Source organism: Netta rufina (assembly GCF_964035555.1).
Source record: "Netta rufina genome assembly, chromosome: 12".
NCBI lineage: Eukaryota > Metazoa > Chordata > Aves > Anseriformes > Anatidae > Netta > Netta rufina.
Genome location: NC_140135.1, coordinates 1,909,710 through 1,936,211, shown reverse-complemented (window position 1 = coordinate 1,936,211; position 26,502 = coordinate 1,909,710). Strand labels below are relative to the sequence as shown.

Genomic DNA, 26,502 nt, shown 5'->3' with positions numbered 1-26,502 from the left:
TTTCCCAAGATATCTCAGTTCAAAAAGCAAGAAAAAAAATCCCAAAACCTTCATGCCTGTATTTGCTTTAAAAAAAACAGGACTTGTGTCTCCTACCTGAGATACCAGGCATTCCTGACATGGACTAAATGCCTATATATTTTACATTTGAATTATCTAAGGACTTGGTTTCAGCTAAAACTCTCAGCCACAAGGAACAACTACATGAGGGACTGACTACAAAATTGGTAAGACGAATAGGTCATCAGAATGCAATTCACTGGAACTCTAGTCAAATCTGAAGTTTTACTCAATGCCCTAACTCCTTAGATCTGAAGCTCCAATCACAACCTGAGCAGTACATCACTGCTGAGGCTTCCAAGCACTTGCTAGAGTAGTCTCCAAGCACCTCAAACCAATGCTGTTAACAATTCACCAGTGTGTATGTGTACTGAAAGGCGACCAAGAAAAATGAATGCCTCTTCCCAACAATGAAATCCCTCAGGTTACAGTGCATATATGTGTTTTCATTAACACACACACACACTAACTACTCATCTTTTTTCTTGATCCAGAGATGCACAAAATCCTAGGGTTCTGAAGTGAGGAACATACTCTGTATGCAGCAACATATCAAAAAGGAAGAGTAAAATTGACCATGTATGTCCCCATGTGTTTACAACAATGGGAGAGGAAGGTTGTTTTCTTCATGGGTCTTGAGTGCTTTGTTACATATATATAATAGTGGAAACCTGGCAATGTAAAAGCACTCTGAAAAATAAATAACCTGCATCTTCTATATAACTGTTCCCATCCCTTCCAACTCTGTCTACAAATCCACAAGCAGCTCCACTGGAGGTGTGTGACATGACAACTAAGAGTTTGAGATGTAACTCTCCAACCTAACATACAAGTTGTAATGCTTCTACAGTGCACCTGCCCATTGTTTAAATAAAGTAACAAGAACAATTGAAAAAAAAAAAAACCCTTCAAATCATTTATGCTGCCTAAAATTACTAGAAAGATTCAAGTTCAAATTGGTTTTGAAATCCCACCTACATTACTTAAAAGGGCACATATACAAAAACACAGTGTACACAGGAGACTCAAAGGGCATTAAGCCTAAGCATCCAAGACACTTATCCCACATCTTCACATAAACTTGAATAGTTCCTTTTGCTAGTATTTGACACTTCTTTAGAAGTATAATATTAGAAGACTATAAGGATAAACAACAATCACTAACCTGTTCCTTAACAGCAGTGTTTACATTGGTCAGGTAGTGTTGACAGATTTGACAGAACACTCTCATCTGCTTCTTCAGACGTAGAAGATCCTCCTTTAAAGAGAAAGATTCCATGTAACTGTTCAGCTTTTCCATTTCATATTCATATACAGTGCATGCATTTTCAGAGCTATCCACCACAGACCTCATACGTAGATGCGAATCAAAGTCCACTGCATTAGTTAAATTCACTATTACAAACAAAATTAGCAAGGAGCAATTTCCTCAATTTTGTCATCCTGTGTATTACAATAGAAATGGAAGTTGGGATGAAATTGGCAGAATTATTAAAAATAAATAGTAACAACAAAAAAACAGTGCACAAAGCATTTTCTTTTTAAAATATCTGTATTTTCAGCCCTAAGTACAGATTTTAGGTAGCTGTGTAGCTAAACCAGACACAGCTACGTAGTATACTTTTATTTCACTGCTTGGAGATAAAGCAAAGCATCAGATAGGAGTTGAGGTTTTCTTCCCCTTTTCTCTAAAAAATAAGTAATTTTAAAAGTAGCTTCAAAAATTTTCAATGACTTCCAGCAAAGTAAATTACTGAGCAAATAAAATATCAAACTGATACAAAAAACATCTGCATAGCATATTTGGTGTCCTATCTTCTAGTTACTCAACAAAATATGCAAAGATTCTAGTTCATGTAGAACTGGGGAAGTCCGATTACAAATTATCGTCAGGCCAGACAAAGAAATACCCCTGAGAAATGTAAAAACTATCCAAGTAATCTAAAACAAAACAAGTCTCTCCCTTCAAGAAAACAGGTAGCACACTGGTACAATGCATCATTTAATCTCAACAGGAGTCACAAAAGCAACAGCCACTTATCGGCTATGACTGTACAGAGTTTAAATATAATATGTTTTTAGAACGCTTTCACTACATACAAGGTTTTCTCTGAACATTTACCATTCAGATTGCTATACCAATCTCAAGAGAACTACACACAATAATACGTTCTTCCTTTTCTAGAGAATTATTCTTTTAAATTTAAATATATATGTATAATTAATTTGATATTTATTACTTTCAACAGCCTGTACCGTGAAGCCAATTCTCTTACTTAGTCAACCTGTTCACAGACAGCACAGGGCTAGAATTTAATTTTTGTTATGGAACAACGATCTTTAGGCACAGTACATTCCTGTCACTTCTGGTTCTGTGTGTCAAATTCTTTTGAACCTAAGTCAATGGAACTTCTGTACATACCTGGTATATATTTGGCAGCACTCAAGCAGTTAAATATAATAAAACAGGTCTAACTTCTCAACCACAACTGTAAAAGCCTTAATTTACCAAATATTATTATACTGGAGCAGAAATAGTATTAATAAAGGACTATTTTTTCCAAGTAAGTTATTTTCATTCCTGTTGGAAAGTATTACGAATTACATTTTACTGCACAATAGCTAAGTTAATCTTCATTTCTAACCTAACTTTTCAATATTTAGTTCAGCTTCTACAGTCAGGTTTGTGATAAAGTCTTAATCATTGCTACCAAAAACTCAGACTGCTGCTTCCCCTTAAAAGAATAAGCTAATAAATCTTCCAAATCCTTCACTCACATAAATAGTTCTCAATGATCTATGTATGCACTTTGTATCTGATATTCTGTTTTTAGTAATTGTTAAAAGCAAGATGATGAACTAGTTGACCAGCACGTGTTCAAGAATTTTGCATTTAGCAGAATTTCAGACTCTATGACTGAGTCAGAAAGGCCGCAATTACTCACTGAATTAATGAAGTCATAATATGATTAAAAATATAAAGAGAAGACACTATGATCTCATATAGGTGTTCTCTGTTATTAAAAAAAAAAAAGCACAAGTTACATATCACACTTCTCTACTCCTATGATATATTAAAGCCCACACACCATACCCAGAAACAAAGAAAAAAAGGCAAAAATATATACATCCTCACATTAAAACAAACTCATTGTAATAATTAATTGATAATCTATTAATTTAAAAAAATATAATACAATTCATCGATTGCAAATTGAGTCCTTTTCCCTTCAGTAAACTATGACAGATACCTACAGCATGTTAATTCCATGGACATAAGAAACTGCAATCCCTTCTCTGAGATTTTTAAAGAAGTAAAATTAGAAAAATGACATTTGCCAGAGGTTTGTCTTCCATGATTAAAACAGATATATTCAATTACTTAAGATTCTTTCAACTTAATGTGTGTGTCAATAATAAACATAACAATTTAGGGAAATATTATGATTTAAAAGTCAAGCACTTCATTGTTAAAATGATGAATTCTGAAGAATTTCTTAGGAATGTAGCTTTCAAAAGGTATACATATAATTTTTTTTTTTTTTGAGTTTTAATTGATTCCATCACATTTCCTGTTTAATGACACTGCAGGTACATACAAACATTTGTTTACTAACACATCTGGAACAAGGCATACCTTCGTGGAACTGCTTTCAGTAATTTTTGCTAGCTGCCAAAGGATTACATAATGAGTGCACTGCAGTGCATGAATAACAATCTGAAATCAAAAAGAAAAAATAAATAAATTAAAAAAGGCCAATAGAAGCAACAAAAGCTATTTACTGTTGTACCTAGAGAGCAGATTTTAGCTACAAACCTGTTCTGGCATGTCTCCATTTTCGATGCCAGTTTTCAATAACTTGTAGTTGCAGCCAAACAAGTCCCATCTTGATAGGTCGTGAGCACTAGAAGCATTAGAAATGAAACAGAGATATAAAAGAAACACCACTTCTGAAATTCAATGTTAACAACTACCAAAAGCTTCACATTTTTTTTTAAATATATATTTGTATGTGCATATATACACACACAACCCCCCCCCAAACCAAAACAGAAGACTTCAGTTTTGTATCTCCTTATATATTCAAGAGATGTGCCATGTTCTGCACAACACTCCACCATTCTCACTGAAACTAAGTTCCATAAAATTTTATAGCTCTAACATTTTAAAAACAAAACACAAACTACTACAAAAACAAATCATACAACACAAACCCTGACGGTTACATGCAGAAGCCTACTTACTTGTGGAAAGCAGTGATTCTCTTCAGTGTTGACAAGACCTGATAAGCATCATCTTCATCAGGTTCCTCCCCCTATTTAAAAGCCACATTGTAAGAAGTCACAAAGAAAAGGGGGGAAAAAGGGCAAAAATAACTTTATCTAAATTATTTATCAATGACATATTTGTTTTTAGAAGATGTGAAGGGGATTGAAAGAGAAAGTAATGCATTGCATGCCCCAAACTGCTGAAAAGGCAATCAGCTTTCATATCTAGATATAACACAGCAGCACAAGGAAAAATATGGTGAGGAATGCTGGAGGAAGGAAGAATGTATTCAAGCAGCCTAGATTTCTGTGTATGATGTAAGTGTTTCAATTTTCTCTAAAGAATCCAGCAGAGGCCACTGTCAGACAATAGATACTGGACTAGACAGGTCAGTACCTCAATCTTTAATCACAGACCTAAGTCTCTAAGAGGGGTAAAGGAAGTTCTGATGGTCCCACAGGGCCTGACAAATTTGTACTTGGAAAGAGAAAAGCAGTACAAAGAAAAGGTGCAAAATGGTATCTATTTAGGTACACAGGATAAGCCATCTGAGGTCACAGAACCCCCACCCCCCCTCAGTAAACCAGCTATATGCAAGTACTGGTGTATCAGTCACACTGCAACTGCCACACATTTTCCTGTTCTGTGGTGGCACGTGACCAAAGCACTATGGAGTTTAACAATTCTGCCAGAGTAGTTGTCATTTTCCTTCTAGTCAGCTAGACATTTTATTTCCTTCCTTTAACCCTCATTCTTTTTTTTTTTTTCCCTTCCTCACAAATAGGGAACTAAATGATTACTAGGCATATTTCCTATTTGGCCCACATACAACCAGTGATTTCAGGCCAATGAGCCTGAAGAGGCTCATTGGAAGGAAGCAAGAGGAGCAAAGCATGACCAAATAAGTCTGCTGCCAAGAGGCGTGGACAAAGAAGTTACCAACAAGATGCTTCTCGTGCTCCTTTTCACAGATAAGGAGGAAGGGAAACAAGTTTTGTCTGAATGTCCCATATGAATGTCTCAGTATCAGAGGAACCTAATCAAGTTAAATAACATACCAGGAAGTTCTTTGTCTCAAGCAGCAAAGAATAGGAATAAAATTATTTTTAACCTACAGAATACATTCAAGGATGGAAAGTGTTTTCCAGAGATTTTGCACATTGTTGTTGATAAAAGATCAATCACAGGCAAGACTGGCAACATTAGTACATCTGAGAATCCTAGCAGAACTACAATGCTACATCTCTCAAAATTACAATATTTATAACAAAGATGGAAAATTCAAACAATTTCATAGCTTATCTGAAATTTATCTCAAATTCCCCAAAAAATACTTGTCCAAAAACAGGCTAAAGAATCACTGTCCTGATGTAAAGAAACAGTCACAATCACAGTAATGATACTGCTGTATTATTATGCTTGACCTCAGAATTTCGCAAGTCAGAAAACCATGCTGGAAATATTTACAAGGGCAGAAAAAGTTGATCTTGCACATTAAAATACCTCTTGCAGGAAGTCTTCAAGAAGTCGATTAAACTTGTCTGCCAATTCATCTATTAACTGACTTCTTGCAATATCAACCCTGTTAAAGATTGTGAACTCTTCATTACAGAGAGCATGGTATGTTTTTGAACAGGCTTCCAAAACATCTATGTCTGTGTGCTTCTCCACAATATCCCGGATTTGTCGCAGTAAGGCATCCAAATGCTACAAGAACAACAAGGTGAAAAAAAAAAACACACACGCTTTTAATAATTGATAAAACACAGGGAGTTTTAAAATTCAATTTATTACTTTTTTTTTTTTTAAAGCTATGATACAGAATACAAAACAGTTCTAGAAACCTGGTGATACTTTGGGGTAAATTAACAGTGAGTTAAAATTAAGTAGGAGCTTGTCAAAGACTGAAAATTCAATCTATTTTTTAAAGAGTTATTAAAAATTTGCAGTTGTCGGCATGGGCTTATCTAACACTTAAATTTGAAATGATAGATAAATGACACAGAAGCCAACCCACAAAAACATTTATACATGGTCTTAAAAGCTGTATAAGTGGAGAACTAGTTTCATGTTAAGTGTTAGTACTGAAACCAACTTCAGTTGTTGCCTCTCCTCGCCCCAAGTCACTCAACTGCCCTCTAGGCTATACTGTCAACTAAATATTTTATTACTATTTTACCCTAATCATTTCCAGCTACTTGCTTCACAATGCAGCAAGTTAGTGCGTCTTAGAAGGAGAAAACACACAAGAACAGCTTACACCAGCTTCGTTACCACAGCTGATAAACAGAGCAGTAACCACGTAATTTGCATCTGGTGGTTTTCCACTTTTTCATGCAATGAAGATTGTGATTTACTGGCTTCAGTGATCAGAAAAAGAAGACTTAGCAAGCCATTACTATAAGCTTTCTCTATCAAACAGCACACCTCAAACGCGACCCTAACACAACAATAAACGCTTCTACATTAAGTTAATCTACCTGATGAGATTCTCTGTTACAACTGGCCAAAACAGGTCTTCTAAAGGTAAGAACAGCAGCCAGACACCTATGTTCAGGTCGTACCCTCAACGACGGTTTTGACAGAGCAAGTTACACTTAATGAAAAAAGTGGCACTTACAATAGCAACTGAAATTCCAATGAGGAGTCTAAATTCTGTTGTCATGTGTCCCTTTCCCCATCCACCCCACCCCACCTTTTCTTTTAAGGGATGTTACCTTACCTTTTCTAGCCGCCCTGTTGTATAAATTTCCAAATCAAAGTACTGTGGCAACTGCAACAAGTTGGTGACTTTTTCAGCATCTACAGAATACTGCAAAATTGACAAGGAAAAAATAAAGAGTTCAAATGAAAATAATCTTGGATATAATATCACACAATTCATCACAGAACAATCAAACATAAATAAAGACTCGTAGGAAAAAATGAAAACTTGTGTAAGCCATATAGTTAATTACAGAAATAATACTTTTTTTTGAACATTTTAACAGCATCTCATCAGCAAGAAATGGAATTAAACTTACCTTTGCTAACAACTGTGGAAGTGCCACTGCAAAAAGTTCTGTAATTTTTGTCCTGTCATCCAACTGGGTTTTCTTTTCCTTCGCTGTCAGAACCTAAATTATTGGTATTGTGAGAATTTTACAACTACAACTTTCTAACATCACTATAAAATATCAATGAAAAAAGGTCAATATAAAAATTTTCAGCACTCAGAAAATGCAATTAAGAGTTGCACCTAAAACTATTGAGATTATGCTCAAAACAGAACTGACAATCCAGACAAAAGGTTTACCTTCCTTGCAACAAAACACTGATCAGAATGTTTTTCTGGATTAGCAAAGAACAGCAATTTTTCCAGCTTGTTTACAATTTTTAATGATTAATATTTGTTCAATTCATATGCCAATCTGATCTTCATATCTGAGTAAACGTTCAGTCTGTACCTACACAGGTACAGACCAACAGCTTGTTGGCCTTGCTTGTTGTTCTTGCTTGTTGGAACAAGCAAGACTTGTGCACCAACAGCTGCACAAGTCTTGAAAGGCAGTTCCCTTCCCACCTTAATGTCTCAGTAAAAGAAGGCTGCCTAAACTTCATATAATCAGAAAGAAAGCCAATTGGTTGAACTGTGGTCCTTCCAAAGAGCCTATGGAATATACACCCTTCTCTCTTATTGTGTTTTTTTTAAATTGAAAATAGCTTTATAGTTTCTTCACATAATGCATTTGGTCTTCTTTCCAACCTTCTTTTAAAATCAATTTTGTAGTACTTTTAATAGCAAAACCAAAGACAGTAGCCCAAACAATATTAATTATGTGCCAAAGTCATGAACAAGTGAACAAAGCATGGCTGTTAGACACTGGAGGCTGTGGTAATAAACTCAATTTCTGAACTCAGTCCCTTCAGTAGCAACAGCCTATGAGTGTCTCCTTCTCCCCACGCTGTCCCCACAAAGCCACTTCCACATGTCTACATAAGTAGGTTTTTGGCTCCTACCCTTTTCCCTGTTCCTCTTCCCACCGGAGGATGACATTCAGCTGCTTGCCGAATTGTACAAAGCATTATTTCAATCAGTGCGCTTTCCTGTCTATCTGTTAGAGCTGAAATTTCAAGAAACAGGCATTATAATACAGCTGAATTTATTTGTGAGTTTCCACAAATACGAATAACCAACAAGCAAATTTTTTTTTTGAATGACAAATAAGTAAATAAATAAAGGGGGGTGAAGAGATGGAAAATATAAACACCTTTTAAAACAACACAGGAAAACGTTTAAAATTGAGGGGATATCAATGGACAAGTCATAGGGCAAGATGAAAAGACTATCAAGTTTTATAATCATTTTAGATCCTTCTCATTATTCTGAGGTCCATTTACTAGTACCCATAAATTACAGAACTATCTCAGCTGTTTTATTTTTACAGTCATTAAGAAAATGATGGTGTTTTCCCATATGATAGTTTTAACATTGAGTAAAAGAGCCAGTTTCACAAGCAATTAGTTTCTCTAAGCCCAAAAGTGAAGCCTGAACCTGTTGAACAACGTGACAAGTGGACACTGCATAGTTATTCCCTCTTTTTTCTCCCATACTCCGTGCCTCTCTTCTTCAGCATTTCGTTTCCATACCAGAAGTGATCTCTTTCTACTCTTCCTCACATTTCATAATTAATGATTACAGTCATTCAAAAATAGAGAATGTACATGTACTCATAAATGCAAGCATCTTGTTTCCTTATGAATCACACCCAATAGAAACTGCTTAGCAATATATAGAAGAACTGAAATCTCTTACGCTCTTCTCCATTGAGAGGTTCCTCCAACAGAAGACTGTTCATACATTCCCAGTCCTTCAAGAGATCTGTTGCACAGTCCCACATGCTGTCCACAAGATAAGCAGCATGTTCATGCAACTATAATACGAATATAAGTAAGAAAATAAGTATTTTTCTTCATTAACAATAAAGTTCATTCCATAAGTTGTTACAATACAGGGCACTTTTTTTGCTTGCTCTTGTCCATGGCAAAACAAACAAACAAACAAAAAATAATCCACAGAAATGTTGTGAGCTCTCTGATTCAACAGAAATCCTTCTTCCCCAGGTAATGTTAAGAGATAATACTTTGTAATAGTTGAGATGGATTTAAGTGCTGCAAGACCCATCAGAATCTGGAGGGGCTTTTTTGTGTGTGTGTTTGTTTCATTATTTTGTTTTACTTGCTTGTCTGGTTGAGTTTTCTTCCCCTATTTGACCTTTACAGAGTTACTTTTGCTAAGAGTATGAAACAGTAGAATACAAAAACATCTGCCTGCAGTTTCTCGAACAGGGTTAACACCATTGTTAACCATTGAAAGTTGTGTGACCAACTTTCAAAACCTGCAAGCCTAGCCCTAAGCAGTGATCCTAAGAAACAGCAAAAATCCTAAACTCTTTCACCTAAAGGAGGTTCGCAGCATCTGTTAGGATCTTTAGCATATTTGGTAACTTATTTTTGTATGCTTTTTTTTTTTGCCCCCTTTTTTTTTTTTTAACCTCTTTACAGAGTTCGAAACCACAATCTCTTTTCACCTGTATGTTACCATGAAGAATGGGAGGACAGTATTTGTCAGAGAACTTACTGCCTGTCTCAATGCTATGTACCTACTGAAACAGATCCTACAAATAAACACAAGCACACAGAACTGTCTCTTACGTCCTCTGGACTGCTCAAGCAATGGTGAAAAACTAGGACAGGTTCATAGTTATGAACTGAAGAGAGGGAGAGGGGGGGAATAAAAACAAAAAGCAAACTGAAAAAACACCCATGAAACCAACTTACTTCACTTTCCAAGAAGAAAAACACTAATGTCTTCACAAGATTAGCATTCGGACTTTGTCTTCCCCTTCTTTTAAGTATTCCATCATCTTCAGGATCTCTGCGGCTGAAAAGCCTAGAAGAAGAAAAAATTCAGGACAAATTTCTTCTTCATTGCCTTTGCCACAGTCATTTTTTATCTACATACTCTTTTTACAGATGGACACTTAGTATCTTAGTGCACAGCTCTAGACTTTATTTTGAATGGAAGTAATTTGGAACAAATGTTATTTGAACAATTTTGTATTTGCTGAGTTGGTATTTTACTGACAGCGTCCAGTGGAACATGTAATTATAAAAACAAATACTATACAAAATCAGCGATAATTGCAAATACTAGTGTTTATTGAACATCCCCACATGAGACTTTAAAGCAGCAAAGAAGTAGTAGGAAAAGGTCTAAAAAGTATTAGGTGGAAACTATCCTGTTTCCCTGAACATCTCATCAAGGTGTTGAACAAATTTTGTTTGTTGTACAGAAAAATACTTCATGAAATGGTCATCTGATCCAACTTTTTTGGGGAAAAAATGCTTATTATGGCAGAAGTACAAACTTTATCTACTACATGAGCATTTTTAAATGTCTCAAAAAACATAGTAAGGAAGGGAAAGAAGGAGACAGATGAATGTTTGCATTATCTATTCTGTACATTCTCTACTTTAAAATGTAGGCTTCAAAATTACTCCCGATCTCCTATTCAGAAAAACTACATCAGTATTACATTTTCTAGAAGTTATTTCTTAAGGCCACTTCATTATTCAGTTTTTCTTAATTAAAGCTAATCGGAATCATAGTATTAATGCACACATTAAAATCTACAAGAAAAGTAAAAAACTAATTTCCCCTCTTACTTTTTATAAAGAAATTCCCCTGCAGCAACTGCTACTGGCCGATGAGCTGAATACACCAGATGGTAGACGTTTTCACAGTCTTCTGCAGTCAGAACTTCTTCACTACTCCTAGGGGTGGGAATGGGATGAAGGAAAGAAAAAGAGGCTGACTCAAAAAAAAACATGAACTCTAGTGATGGGAGATAGAAATGAAGGAGAAGCTAAAGCTTTTCCTTCAAATGTGCATCCTAAAAATAAAACCAAAGTACCTTGGTTCCAAAATCTTGCTAAACAGAAGTTACCTATACAGTATGAGCGTTTGGTAAAAGGTTAGGCTCAGAAGTTCATCTACTGCTCAGGAGATGCTACATTTATTTTCTCCAGGTCAAATCTTCCACAACAGCTTCAGATTTGTGAGACTCAGTTTTACAACTCTTTACTTAACTGTGGTAGGTAAGTAACAACACTCTTTTAGCCAGATTACTTCCACAATTCTAATTTATTATAGTGTAAGAAACAGAGACACTTCTCTAGACTACAGATTATCTGAATTCTGCCAAGTTACTGTCCATGCCCATAGACCTCAGAAATACTTCTCTGCTTTAGTGTTTGTTTTAGGTCAGGTAAGGAGATATACTTACTGTAAAACAAGAGTGAGTAATTTTATTGCTTGGACTGCAACATCATATTCTTTGTCAAGAGTCATAGACACAATTCTATCCTAAGAACACAAAAGAAGGTTATTTTCAAAGAGCAAAGAAAGGAAATACAAATAAATATATAAATATATTTTTAATGTTCTTAAAAATATGAAGCCACACTAACCTTGAACCGACTGGTGAAGAGTTCCAATTTGGAATTAAGCTCTTTATTATAGTAAAGCCCTTGCAAAGCAGTTAGGCATTTCAGCCTTACTTCCCCTTGCTAAAATAAAATTAAGAACTGGATTAAAAGTCAAGTATAGAATACAGATGTAATCTTCAAATCAGACATGACAAGATTCTTTTGCAGTCTGAATTAATTCAAAGATTATATGTTGTCAAGATATACTATCAATATCATGTTAATAACATAAGAATATGTCCTTGTTTGTAACAAGTGAAGAAAAATCTGTCTTACTTCCGTTAGTATCTTTAAGTCAAGATACATCTTTAAAGACTGAAACAAGTATATTTTAAATCTCAAGACATTTTTGAAGCAGAATTCAACATATTTCCTTTCACTTAATTAAAACTGGCAACATGTATATCATTAATAACTATCTCTTGCTGGATCAGAATTACCAAGTAGATACAGGGATAAACAAGTATTCCTTCTGAAATACATTTTTTCCTGTAGCAGAGAACATGCTGTAAGGTACAGATACAAACACTTTACAGAAGTTTAGCGTTTAGACTTCAGTTTCTTATCACACCACTGCCAGTAGTTATTGTTTTGTGATGCCAAACCCATAAAAATCATGAGCGAAAATCCCTTATTTGTTTTACTTAAAGTTCAGGAGCTTGAAACAAATCTCCAATACAAGAGCTGAGACAATCTGCTGAGTCTACAATGAATCAAGTATCATTCATAAGCTATGTCTTTTGACCACTCCAAGCAGATATGAATCTTTAGCTTTTAAGTAACAGCTCGAGGCACTCATTACCAAAGGGGATTTCTTTTCACGTGCTTTTTAAGTTACCTGGCAATATCAGAATAGATTCTTAACTTGGCAAAACAGAGAAACTGTCTGGCTACACATGATTGGATTATTCCATATGAAATGCATTCAATTTAAATAGTTAATTATTACAGAATGAAAATCTGCATCAACAAAAAATAAGAAGATAAATAGAAAAGGCCATTTCCTTACAAGTAACATTTCCTTAAAAATCTGTACATGTTCTCTAAAACCATTCAAACCTTATTGGTATTTTATATATATGTTAAACACTAGTGCTTGTGAGTGATAAAAAAAAGTAGTGACTGATTAGAACAGCTAAGAGATCAGAACCTGATTTGGCAAGATCAACATCCAAAAACATGGACTTATGCTTGATATTCCATTCCTTATCTTCTGTGCAGCATACCTTATCATGCATAGTCCACCCTACATATTTTAAGTAGCTGTCATTGAGAAAGGCATCACTGTACATTTTCATCCATATTCCAATTTCTTCAATACAGATAGCTCTTATTTCAGCAATTGCATCTCTGTGGAGAGAAGCAGAACAATAGGAGCAAGCAGATGAATAAAAAAGATGAATAATAATAAAAAAAAAAGTAACTAGTCACCAGCTTCCAAAATAAATTAATAAGTAAAGCTTACCGGTATCTATGCACAAAAACACCTTTGAATATTGCATTCATCATGTTTTCTATTTCATCTTGATTTTCCTGAAGCTGAAAGAATGAACAGAGAACATAAACACGGAGCACCACTTCTGCAGTCAAGACCACATGGCGCTGATGCTAGACAAACTAAACTAAATGAACGTTTACTTTACAAGTACGGATGTTAAATCCCTTTCTGAAATATTTACAAATGTGTTTCTCAGTACAATACACTATAATTTAATAAATTTCATCTACCACAGCATGTAAGTTTTGGTAATTCTGACCACTGAAATTGTTCAACTGTGGCAAAGATAGCTAAGGTTTCTGCAGGTCCCTTCAGAAATTACTTGTAAGGAAATGTGATTTAATTTTCTACTGAGTGACTTACTAAGCCTAATATTTAGCCCAATTTTTAATATATATATATGCTATGTTCTTTATGGACCTGTATTACACTAGGTCAGTACCTAAATCATGTGAAATGCATAACAGAGAAACTGTTCTTTATCCTAAAAAATACAGGATCTATATAGAGAAAATATAGATCAAGCACTTGACAAGTGGCTGCATGAGCAGAATATACACCGTTTTGCACGCTTCTTTCCACCTTGACCATAACAGAGAGAAAAAAAAATCCAGAAACAAAGTAATGGCAGAAAAAGAGAATTTATGAATATGGAACTGAAAAGTAATGTAGGAGACAACACGCAAAGGATTTGAAAAGTGATCCATAATCTTTTAAAACACAGAAAGTTGCATTTACTTCGAAAGTGCAAGACAGTCAGTTGAAAGATCTGAAGTTAAGTAAATATTGTCAGAAGAGAAGCGCATTTTTTTTGCAGTTTGAACTATTAACGTGGAACAGAATAAGCCAATGTTAATGAGAATAGCCAATGACTGCAGATAGAGGCTTTCCAGTAAACCAAATTAACATTTATATAAAAAACAAAAATCAGACAAAAAACAACCACCAAATAAACCATAAAGAGACGTTATTCAGACAGAATACTGGAGTGGGTGGGTGTTACGAAAGATAAAGACCTCTCCCTACAGAATTTTAAGCAAAGAATATGAACCAACAGTTTCCATAGCATCACAAGATTTTGGAATTGGAAGCAAAAGTATAAAGAAATAAAGCAAGAATAAAAAGACTAACAAGCCAAAATATCTAACACTTATCTAATCTAACAAGACCTGTCTTCTGAAGTGGAGTGAGAGGGGGAAAAATATTAAAAATGAGAGACTTGAAAAAAATAAATATCAATGAATAAAATAAATTTCTGTACTAGATAAGGCTGTTATAAATGAAACAAACCTTGAAATTAAACATTTGTTTGAATGTTACTTTGAAGCTTACTTTCACTTAATACAAGAAAAACTGAAAATCACAACCAAAGCTAGAAAAGCTTGTAAGAAATCCTAAAGGCCAAAATACGTATGTACAATTGAGATTGGGAAAAAATCTCCACTTTCACATCACTGCATTTCTCTGTGTATCCATGTATTACCTATAATAGAACTAGTCCTGCACACACATCTAGCACAATTGCATTTAATGGTAGTGCTTGGGTATTTAAGAGATCAGTCTAAAACTGCAAGATCTTTGGGACATAAAAAACCTAAATTTTCGAGGCAGTAAAAATGCAACAAGTAACAACTCAAAATGTTGAATACCAAAGGAGAGATATTCCCCCCCTTTAATCATCAGAAAGTTATTTCTGATGTCTAAAAAGCAAAAAACTCACCCGTTCCCCAGAAAATAAAAACTAAAACCCGAATGAGCTAGAGCTTTCAACAAGACAACACTGTCAGCAATGAATCAGCAAATCCCTTACACACAGAAAGAAAGAAAATAGAAGTAGATAGCATTTTCAATTTGTTTAGTGACTTCTGTAGAAGGACCCTATCAGACGCCCTAAAACAGTTTATTCTGAGATTGATATTGACATCATAACAGCAGCATTTTGCACCATGATTGATAGGTTCTCTGGAACCCAAAAACAGTCAAGGCATGGAAATTGTTGAATATTTCAGCTGTTCAGGAAACTAGTCAGGAAATACAACAAAATGTTATCTATTACCAATTCCAGTCTCTCAATAATTTTAATGGCACTATCTGAAATTTAACTCTTTTTACAGAAAAACAAAAAGAAGCACTTTCTAAGTGACTAAGTTTTTCAAATATTAAAAATATGATGAAATTAAAGAATGAAAGAGGGACTTTTAACTACCTTTACAAAAACAACAAAAAACACACCTTACATCGCAAAAATCATTGTTTGTCATGTATCAACATTCATCCTTCAACAGTCATAAAGCACACGAGCAGACGATAGCACTAACCTCCTTTCTTTTCTGTAGTAAGAGTTCCAGCCTATCATTAGCTCGTTTCCCAATTATTTTATTTCTTTCTGCTTCATACTGCCGTTGCGTATTGTCCATGTTAATACTAAGATTTAATGCCACATTCACTAAAGCAGTCATCAGCTTCATGGCTACAAAACAGTAAAAAATAGTAAGGATTATTTATCAGTTACCTATATATGAAGGATGATAGATAAAAATCCTGATACTTCCCCTCCTGTCACCAGTTTTTGTATGTATGAAAGTCTGTTCACTGTAGATTTCATGATTCGCAAGCTTCAGGACTTCAGCACTGTTTTATGTAGTGCTACTCCTTTACTGAAATTGTTCTGCATGATTACTTAACAACACAGTAACCTTTTGTTTCTTTGTTATTTTTTAATACTATCAACATTTATTATTGAATGGATATATGGGACATGCTTCCTCCCAAAAAATACGTGGAATGTAAGATTTATAAAGGTAGCCCAGGAAACGTCGAAAGGATTCCATTACGAGAATCAGTCAAGAGTCATATTGCCCAATCATTCAACCTAAAACAAGCAACAAGCTTTTTTTCCTTCAAAAGGAAATGTTTTAGACACCATACTGAACCACTCTTTGCCCATCAATTTCATTTGAATTAGGCAGCTTTTAACTATTCCTTTACATGCAAAAGCAGAAAAGCAACATTAGCCAACTAAAAGACAACCAACCAAAATGTAAAAATACTTGGTTTTGTTTCTTTGTGTGTGATTTTACTTTTTAATCACCCCTTTTAAAAAGGGCACAGACAAATATGCCTACCCCATAAACAAGGAGGCAGACAACAGGACATAATGCAGAACATTGTTAAGTGTGTATCACAAACATAAAGTTGATGAGTGAGGCATAAAGACATACAGATATATCTAAATATTGTCACATGCTGTGATCTCTAAGGATATGAAGATGAAAAGAAGTAGTCTGAGCTAATCTTAGAAGCCAAATTACTGCAAATAACAGTAAATAGGAATACTACGATTCTGTTAGCTTTTTCTAACCTATATAAAACCCAATCATCAAGAATACAAGCTGTAATCATGTGAAATGCAGAAATAACTACAAAGAGTCAACAGAATTGACTACTGATGTGAACAAATGCAAACAAGACTACTAAAAAAATGTCGTGTGACAGAAATTAACGTGCAACAGGGCAATTTCAGCAACTTTCATTCAGGCACAACTCAAACTTAAAAAGGTACTCAAACCGTGGTTTTGAAGAGCTAAAGTTTGTATTTGCAGTATGGTGCAACAGTCAAATTGATGATACAGCAGAATCAGTATATTCACTTGAATTAAAAAGCAATTTTGTTCCTCCCTCCACAGTAAATGCTTTGGCTAGTGGGAATCTCAGAGCAGCAGCCTAATATGTAATGTTTTAATGTATACTCAAAGAAGATGGCCAATGAAATTTAGCAGCTGACCAGATACCCAGAGCTGAAATTTGCTGTAAATCTGACAGCTCCAGTGAACTAACAAGAACCATTTCTGGTGTGGCATAAACTCAGTTTCATGTGCAGTTTAAATTCACCTTGCTCAGATTAAAATTGCTACAATAAGCCTGACATAAGCAGACTGCTACCCGATGCCATCCAAGACCCTTCTTCATTAACCTCTGCAGATTGACAGGTTGCTTATCCAGTAAGCCTAATCATTGTCCATTATCACAGAGAGTTTTAAAGAAATGTCATATTTAGCTCATAACAGATATCTAGATAGCCTGACAGACTTGAAAATATTGAGTAAAATGAAAATTTAAAATCATACAGTAATTTAGTGACTGTATCACTGATGATTTCTTTAAAATTATTTCTAATGCAATGAATAGATATGCTATTTTCAACTACTTTATGCCATGGCCTCTATATAAAGCACAGTTTAAATGTGTAGTAAAATCGCATCCAATTTAAAATATGACTCTGGTTTGACTTAATGCAGAGCATACAGACAGAAGTTTGACTCTATTTTTGTAAAGTTTTTTTTCTATTTGCTTTTCTTAGTAGGATTAAAGATAACAAATGAAGTACTAGACAGCCAGTAAGGAAAGCTTTAAAGTAACTGAGTAACGTACTGTAAGCTGTACTAAAACTAGTTACATTAGAAAAGCATATCACACAAAGAAACATGAGCTGAACAATCAATATCAAGCCATTCTATTAGAACAACTTCTTGCTGTGCAACACAAAACATAACACAGGTAAATAAACAAATAAACAGGTAAATAAAAATTCACTGACCTGCCAGCGTGCTAGTGTGCCGAAATGCTCTGACTTGTGAGTCTGACAATCCCGTAAGCAGTGAAATGACAGTATCCATCATATATTCATCATATATGATGCTATATTGACATTGTCGGACGAGTACTCCAATGAACTCACAAAAACTGGATTTGAACTTCTTCCACTGGGGACCAGCCATAGTTAGCGGATAATCTCCACTATCCTATTTAAAAAAAAAAAAAAAAAGAGAAAGAGAGAGATACAAACAGGAAACTCTTTCAAATGTCTTTAGAATTATTTTTTAAATTAAGAATAAAAAGAGGAATAAGACTTCAGAACCAAAAAGATCTCAAAAAACAATCCATCAGAATAACCTTATGGCACAAATACACATCTACTCTAATTTACAGCTCAGGTTTGTTATATGCAGACGCAACATACTACAAGTCCTACAACAAAAGCTGCACAAAATCAGATATACCAAATTAGCAACTAATTTCTACTGCCTGAACTCTGCTTCAGGTTACACTAGAACAAAAAAAAAAAAAAAAAAAAAATCACATGCAGCGTTAGTTAATATTCACAAACACTCAGACCAGGACTTTAATGAAGTTTCTAGGGATATGTTTACGTATTAGACTGAAAATTCCTTAAGTCAAATGACAAACTAGTCTAACGCCTTGAAAATAAGAAGTGTGTACTCCTCTCCTGTTCTGGGTACCTTTATAAATAATGGTAAAATGACAGAAAAACAATTGATGATCATTTCTTTTAGTGTTTCTGTGATCAGCAACAATCAGATAAGTCATCAGCTGCAATCAGATAAGATGCCAAATTAAATTACAACTCAGAAACAAAAATCATATCCATGAAAAGGGATTAGAAATCCGAGAGTTGAGATGTTAATTAGAATTGTTACAAGAAAGAGTAAGCGTAACACAGTGATAAACAAAAATCTGAACAAATAATCCTAACTGAAGCTTTTTAAATTTCAGGTGACATGACAGTAATCAAATCCATTTATGAATTAATGTCAAAGAATAATAAAATACCTTTAAACCTTTATCTGTTAAAGTTCCAAATTTTCTTTGGATTTTAACTTAAGAGGAAAAAACCCTTACTAGACAAATTTGGGGAGGAAGATCTAGTTATCTTCACATTCTTTGGAATATAGGGTGAAATGAAAACAATACCAAAAAAAAACCACACAAACCCCCCAAAAATAAGAGTCCATCTTGTTTACCCCCCACTCAGTGGAACAGGAATAAATGAAAACTTGAAGGCAGAAAGACTACAGTTCCCATGAAATGCAAAGCATTGAAGTCTTCAACTAAAGAATAATCAAATTCAAATCTCCATGATTTGTAGAGTAATAGACATGTTGAAATAAATTCAACAAACATTTCACAAGTTCCTCAGAAGAGACTTAAGGGCCTCACGTACACAGAGGGGTATGGGGTACATTGGAGGAAGTATGCCATTTAACCCCAGCAGTAGAAGTTCCCACTGTTCAAAAACTGAAAGCGGACATTTATTTTATTAATAATTTAAGGAATCACATACACACATTTTTTATTTACTAGTCTTGTAAGTTCAAAATTAGAGAGTTTAAGATTTTCATTCATCAAAGTCTTGTCATTTTTACAGTTGTTACTTGAAGAAATCTGTAGGATTAGGACAGGTAAAATGGAAAAAAAAAAATCTAATATCAATAAATTCTCAGCACTCATTAAGTTACCTCATCGAATTCTTCAGTCATTTTTCGGATTATTTCAGAGTTCTGCATGTGTCGGAACATCTCTGCTGTGACTACTCCTACAATTCAGATTAGGTTATTATTAACACTTTTAAAATGAGAGGGGTAGATGGCAGATGACATATCTCCTACTACCATGTAAAAATGGTCAATTTACACCTAACCTACAGATTATACATGTTTTTTTTTTTGGTGGTGCTGTGTGGCTCTGTTGTTTTTGGCTTATTTTTCAAGTTGTTATACTCTTCATTTTACCTTTTGTAACAAGTGTGGGGCACTACAGTTTTTCGTATTATATAAAGCATTTGTTCACACCATCTAAAATTTACTCATTCGTTCATATCCAGAAGCCAATGATATTTGTTCCAGATGTCATCAGCTGAGAGACCATACTGCTCTGAAGTGACCTTCTAGTATTCAAGATACTAAATGGTGTAAGACTATTTTGAACAGTTCTATTGCAGTTTATCATCTACTTCAATATAATAAAACTCAATGATTTCATGCAATTTCTATTTCTCTTAGGCTCAATTTTTTCATGTGTAAAGGGTGATATAAAAATAAAGAGACCTCCTAAAGCTTACTACAACTGTACTGGAAAATTCATGACAAGCATCATCTCAGAAAGCATTAAAAGATTTTGTCATTTTGTCTGGTAACAATAATGAAAAGGTCACTGCTTTTGAAAGCATGACTAATATCTACTGAGGAATGCTGTTAGCTTTCTGGAGATTTATTCATGTTAAAAGTTTATCTGGAACGAGACACTATCAAATGCACTGATATTGTAGAGTAAGTTATCTTCTCTTCAAAACAAGATGAGAAGAAAAAGAATGGAGGATGTGGATTAGAGGAAAGATTCTGGAAAATCAGAAGCTCCCCAAAATAGAAAATAAACTATAGAGATACAGTTTTACTGTAGACAGGCTGCCATGGAACCACCCATTTTTTACATGAAACAACTCTAAAAGGCTATTAAATGACCATGGAATGCTCACTGATGTGAAGTAGATAAATTCAAACTTTGATTCCAAGACCAAGTTAAGCTATCAATACTGAAGACAGACGTTTTTCTAACATAATAGCAGCAGCAGAGGAAGATATGGGAAGTAATTAAGTACCAGTACTGCATTTTCTTCAGTGTGAATGCAAAAGGCTTAATCTACATTTTGAAGTGTTTCTGTAATATTTCTAAACCTCTTGCTCCCCTCGCTACCATCTTCAAAAATACTTGTTTGACTATAAGAACCTTATAATGCAGACTAGCCCCAGGGATGGAGCAGTCCTTCAGCACATGCAGCATAAAAGCAAAGAATGAAACATGCTGTAAAATTATATGAAGAGATGTGCAAATATTTCCGTATCTTACCTTTGCAGCCTGAACACTGAATAAAGAAGTTAATGAGATCAAGAAGTGCTATATCTCTGTCATGTTTGTATGACTCTATCCAGTCATCCACTACAGACTGAAAAGAAACAAATACAAAGTCAATTTTTAGTTTTTAATAAACTGAAGAATTAGTGTTATTTAAACTTCTTTCTAGTAAGCGATTCTTGCTCCTTCTGTAATTAACAGGAACTCTGGATTTTTTGACTGATACAGAACAAAATGTTTGAACGATCCTTTACTGTCATAATAACATTTTCAGGAAAAGAACTCATTTCCATTCTATAAACATATACAGGCACAAAACAGATGCTAAGACACGCAAGCACAGGAATACCACATAGTCACACTGTAACATTTTTTGAGGAAGAGTACAAAACACAATTAGTAGATTTTATAACAGCATTTTTTTGTGTGTTTGGTTTTGTTTTTGACTAGTGAAACTTCTCAAAAATATTATTTAGGCTTTTAGTTCCAACAGCTGCAACTCCCTATACTCTTCCTAAATTCTGCCCTTATGATGAATTGTGTTTCATGTACATGAGCTATAACAGGATGAACAGCATTGCCCTACGCTGTATGGACATTAATTGCTGTGTTAACTAAACCAAAACATAATGGCTAATAAAACGGAATAGCAGTAAGACAGTTTTACTACAGAATGTTAAAGGGAAGCAAATTAACAGGAAATCTGTGATTGTGGCTTTAAGAATTCACATGCAATTATCTACAAACCATCCATGTGTATAGCACAAACTGTCTACTGCAGAAATCATAAAAAGGCATACATTTAACATAAGCACAAGAGGATCGCTTTAGCGTCAAGCTCTCAGTTTTGAGTAGTTTAATATGTTGGTATCCTGCCCTAAAATCTAGATTAATTTTCAATAACAAGACATGATGAAATAGTTCAGGACTTCCATAAGAAAAACAGACTCCACAGCATCCCCTGTCAACTATTCTCAGTGCTTACTCTTACAAGCAATAACGGTGCGAGGGCAAATAAAATATACTGCCATAGGAAAAAAAATCTGAACAGAAATTCAGCTAAATCCCTCTTCCCTCAATGAAAGACTGCTTATAGTATGATATAACTTGTCAGCAAGATGAGAAGAATTAAAAATGCAAGTGAAACAGTCATTGTCTTCCCAGTAGGAGCAGAACCTACAAACTAGTACTGATTTGATTAATCATGGGGGAAGAAAGAAAAAGAAACCTAGGAGAAGTCTTAAATTAGGCTTATAAAGGTCACTGTGCAAAACCAAGATAATGCTAGGAAGGTGACAAATATTTCAGTTAGGAAATATTTGTTTTCAGAATTCATGTATTTTAAAGAACCTCCAGCAGAAAAGTAAATGTCCTGAAGCTTTTTGTCTCTGCAGATGAACAACCTGTTTCTCCCAGGGAGAACTGACATAAACTTGGAAGAATGTATGAAACAGAATTAAAGAAAATTTTGATTATCAAAATCTTTTGAGGTAAGCAAGTGCTAATGGCTACAGAGAAAAATTTTTACACCAAGTGCTGAACTAAAGACTTCATTTAACTTTATATGTACTTAAATATGTTAATTAAAATATGGACTCAGATTCATGCTGTTACCTAGGTATTGATTTCCCCACTTAACAGAGGTTTTGCAGGCAAAGGTCTATTTTTCTCTTGGAAAGCAAAAGATTTGACTGTTTATAGAGTTGACACGTCATGCAAATATAACCCGTGATAATTGGTTGGAAATGTAGCAATCAGAACAGTATAGTTTTTACTTACATTGAAATACGTCAGAATAAAATGAACAGAAGTATCAGAATTTCTCTGATCAAATATATTAAAGCAGTATGTATAAGTAGCAAGTACTGAAGTAGTATAAGTAGTATGTATAAATCTGAACTAAATGTCTCCCAAGGAATTCAGGCTTCAAGGTTCCCAGCTTGAAGCAGGAGCCTGCAAATCTCAAGAGGACTGCACATAGACCAAGCTTCCGGCACACATACCAGAGAAGCTGTAAACTGATTTTTAATCCCAAAGATAGTCTTTCTGCTAGGCTGCTGAGGAGTCACATGAGTGAGTCAGCAGGAACTCTTCACGGCTGGCAGGCTTACATTTTAACCCTCTCTTCACTGAAGATTCACAGAGTCAAGCAAAATCTGGTAATTTAAGATAATTTTCCATATTGCTAATGCTCTTAACAGGTTGACTTCAGTCCTATCAGTAAAAGCAGTGCCTAATGCATTAACTTCTACCAGCTTGAAATTTCCTAGACAGAATTCCAACCTTTCTTCATTCAGAATACTGGAATTCACTTTGAATAGTATTTTGAATTTCTTTATTATATACCCGATTATTCATGCCTTGCATTTAGCAATGAGAAGTCAGTTATTTTAAGTTCAAATCTTAGCAGTGCAAGAATTCTTATTCTAATCTGTAACTAAAAGCTACAAATGAAGAAAAAATTACCCTAGGCTTTATTTTCTTAAACTATATGTACAAGGAAATATTTTTATATTTAACTTGTATATTCATCCAAGTCTGAAGAACATCTCAAGTCTTACCTGCATAGCACTCTTGCCCATTTTCACTACCTCAAACAGCATCATGTTTTCCACACCATTCTGTTGGTGATGTCCATTCATCCGATTTGGACCACCAGGTTTCCCTCCTCCGTTTCCACTTTTCCCTTTTTCTGCTGGTCCTTTTTTACCTTTTTTACAGGTCTGCAATCATACACACACACACAAGTTTTAAATAGTTATTACATAGTAATTAGAATAAATTATTACTCATACCATGAAAATTATACACAAGACCTTATGTTTCCAAGAGCCAAACTTAAAATCAGAAGGTGAGATAAAATTAGCCAGGGCGGAATAGCTGATTCTGACTGATAGAGAAGATTAACAGAAACTCTACAGGTTCTGTATTTCCTTCTCTGGTTTAAAATCTTTTGGCAATTAAAAATGTAATTAGTGACAATGACACAAAAGGTTTTCCTTGCGTTTAAACTGTAAAACAAAATAATAAAATTTTAATTGAAATGTTGGTTTCTGTTCACTTTTCAAATGAAAAGAGCAAGAATCAATGACATCAACCAAAAGAGACTATATTAATACCAGGTTTAAGTATAAGAGGGCACACATGCAGACTAGTCAAATCAAAGCCCTCCCTTGTGCCTTCACAACACAAAGGAAATATCATGTAAATACTCAAGACTAAGTATTTCAATAAAAATACAAATATAAACTCTATTCACAGGACAGTTGCATTTAAAAAAAAAAAAAAAAAAAAAAAGTATAATAAGGAAATAAGAGTTAAGAATAAGGTAACTCAGCTCCAAAACAAGTGCTCAGCTCTTCATGCTTTAACAGTACAAGTATTTCACTGTCCCCGTAAACTGAACGTACTTTTCCTTTGCCTTGTTTTTGGTTTTTTCCTTCAATATCCTCAAAGTCCGTATCAGAAGAGAAGTGTGTTTCAGACTCCCTGCAAGGTTAAAAGACAAACCATTTATACATCTCACCAGAAACATTCTTAAATAAACTACATGAAGTCACGTTATATCCTCAGTCCAGTAAGTCAACTCCAACAGAAAAACTGTTGTTATCTCCTGTTTTTTTAAATCTACTGTGAAGGAACAAATCAGAGCAAATCCCCATGCTCACACCTTGCCTCAGCCAAAGAATAAAAAAATAATAATTTCTTTTACCTGTGAAAGCCATACAGTGCGGCTAAAAAGCATGAAAGTCAGCAGAAATGGCAACAGGTTAGGAACTTCATTTTTGGCATGTGACAAACATTACAAAATTTCAACTATCAAACACTATAAATGTCTGCCACAAATAGGGCAGTGCACAACAATGCCACTACCTTCCCTCACAACCAAAGTGTCTCAGCAGACATCATCATGCTGTCAAAAGAACTAGTTATGTCAAAATGTATGGGGAGAGAAGATATTTTAAACGAGATTTCTCCACCAAAAAGATAACCTAGAGGCTTATGTAAGGTAAAAAGAAAATAAGTAAAAAAAAAAAAAAAAAAAATTTGTTTTCCTACATTATTAACATATGCTGCATCAAAACACAAACCCTTTATTGCCTATGACAAAGTCAGGGGAAAAAATTCACCTGAATTACTACTAAGTAATCCTTAGTTTAAAATTTTTATTTCTATATTTCCTATAGCAGACATCATAAATGATGCTATTTTAACACATACATGCGGTACAATGAATTCCAGCTTACAAATTTCTGATACACATTTCCTGATTCAATTTAACAATGTAATCATAAAGATGACCTGAACGGGGGGAGAAGGAGCCATTCCTATTTATTTATTCATAACCTTCTGAAACAATCTAGAAACTTAAGGTTTCTCACTGTTGTGGAACTGTCTGAAAGGAAGTTTCTGCCTTGTAACATGTATTTTGCCATTTCTGATTTTGTCATCCATGTATTCTGCTACAGATTGAACACCCAACCTCCTTAACACAGAACCATTTTTTTGCATCTTTTGGGATTATTTTGAACCAGCTTAATTTACTCCAGACTGCTGAAATGTATTCATGCTGATTTCTTGGCAACTAAAAGGTGAGGAACTGCATTCTTCTGGTCTACTTTAATCATTTCATTTCTCTGTTCAAAATGTAAGCTATTTCTAAATTTAAATTTTCAAAATTCAGATACCTATTCTTAAAACTAGATCAGCAGACTAGTCAAATCAACACCCCAGGAACCAACACCTGAAGGGAAGCTAAGACTTCAGCTAGTTAAAGCGTTTGGCATTGGGCGCTTCAGATATAAGGCAACCTGCCCCAGTTATTCAGGGTAAATACCCTTATACAACTTCACCTCTCTCTATAAAGGAAGGAAGGAAGGAAACTTAGAATTTCTTTATTTCTAACCAAAGTTTCTTCTTCAATACTTTGATTCTGTAAAACCTTGACAAATACACCATGTAAACAAAGAAGTCTGTCATGATGGCTTCCTAGTAGCAAAGCTTAAAAATTGATTTAAAAATAATCTATAAAAAGGACTTTTAAAATATTTGTTTTAATTATCACTGAACAATCAAGAAATAATTCAAGCAGTGCTTTATTTTAAACTGGAAAAAAAATCCAGAACCATATTCAATCATTTTGTTTCCTTGTTTCAAAGAGAAAAACCAACCACATCTATTACCACTAAGAAGCACTAGTACATGTAAATGAAACCAGAAATTCTTAAAGCACTTACTGAAGGAGAGTAAAATCAGTTGGTATTTCTGGAGCTGCTATCATTTCTTTATCATCTTCTGGAACACCACTGTATTAGAAAGATATTCAAAAACCAGTCTGAAGTACGAGCTTCCTTTCCTTTCTTCCTTTGTAGCGGACAACTTCTGAAATAATAGTAATAATAAAAAATCACATTAGAAACATTTCCACATAAGG

The 26,502-nt window shown here is 34.4% G+C and overlaps 1 protein-coding gene across 4 annotated transcripts in view; it reads right to left on the bottom strand.

The window, feature by feature from the left end:
- STAG2 (STAG2 cohesin complex component) overlaps positions 1 to 26,502 on the bottom strand; it is a 75,192-nt gene that overhangs the window by 13,689 nt on the left and 35,001 nt on the right. For all 4 annotated transcript variants that reach the window (XM_084294154.1, XM_084294157.1, XM_084294156.1 and 1 more), the window contains exons 2-23: positions 26,306 to 26,450; positions 24,479 to 24,557; positions 23,630 to 23,791; positions 21,063 to 21,159; positions 19,676 to 19,752; positions 17,956 to 18,160; positions 15,677 to 15,828; positions 13,326 to 13,399; positions 13,087 to 13,210; positions 11,843 to 11,941; positions 11,659 to 11,738; positions 11,039 to 11,146; positions 10,151 to 10,262; positions 9,126 to 9,243; positions 8,330 to 8,433; positions 7,354 to 7,446; positions 7,053 to 7,142; positions 5,834 to 6,037; positions 4,306 to 4,376; positions 3,878 to 3,965; positions 3,698 to 3,778; positions 1,226 to 1,318 (exon numbers count right to left, since the gene is read on the bottom strand). In XM_084294154.1, the coding sequence (XP_084150280.1) occupies positions 1,226 to 1,318; positions 3,698 to 3,778; positions 3,878 to 3,965; positions 4,306 to 4,376; positions 5,834 to 6,037; positions 7,053 to 7,142; positions 7,354 to 7,446; positions 8,330 to 8,433; positions 9,126 to 9,243; positions 10,151 to 10,262; positions 11,039 to 11,146; positions 11,659 to 11,738; positions 11,843 to 11,941; positions 13,087 to 13,210; positions 13,326 to 13,399; positions 15,677 to 15,828; positions 17,956 to 18,160; positions 19,676 to 19,752; positions 21,063 to 21,159; positions 23,630 to 23,791; positions 24,479 to 24,557; positions 26,306 to 26,349 (2,355 nt within the window). In that variant the 5' untranslated portion in view covers positions 26,350 to 26,450. The remainder of the gene's footprint in view (positions 1 to 1,225; positions 1,319 to 3,697; positions 3,779 to 3,877; positions 3,966 to 4,305; positions 4,377 to 5,833; positions 6,038 to 7,052; positions 7,143 to 7,353; positions 7,447 to 8,329; positions 8,434 to 9,125; positions 9,244 to 10,150; positions 10,263 to 11,038; positions 11,147 to 11,658; positions 11,739 to 11,842; positions 11,942 to 13,086; positions 13,211 to 13,325; positions 13,400 to 15,676; positions 15,829 to 17,955; positions 18,161 to 19,675; positions 19,753 to 21,062; positions 21,160 to 23,629; positions 23,792 to 24,478; positions 24,558 to 26,305; positions 26,451 to 26,502) is intronic.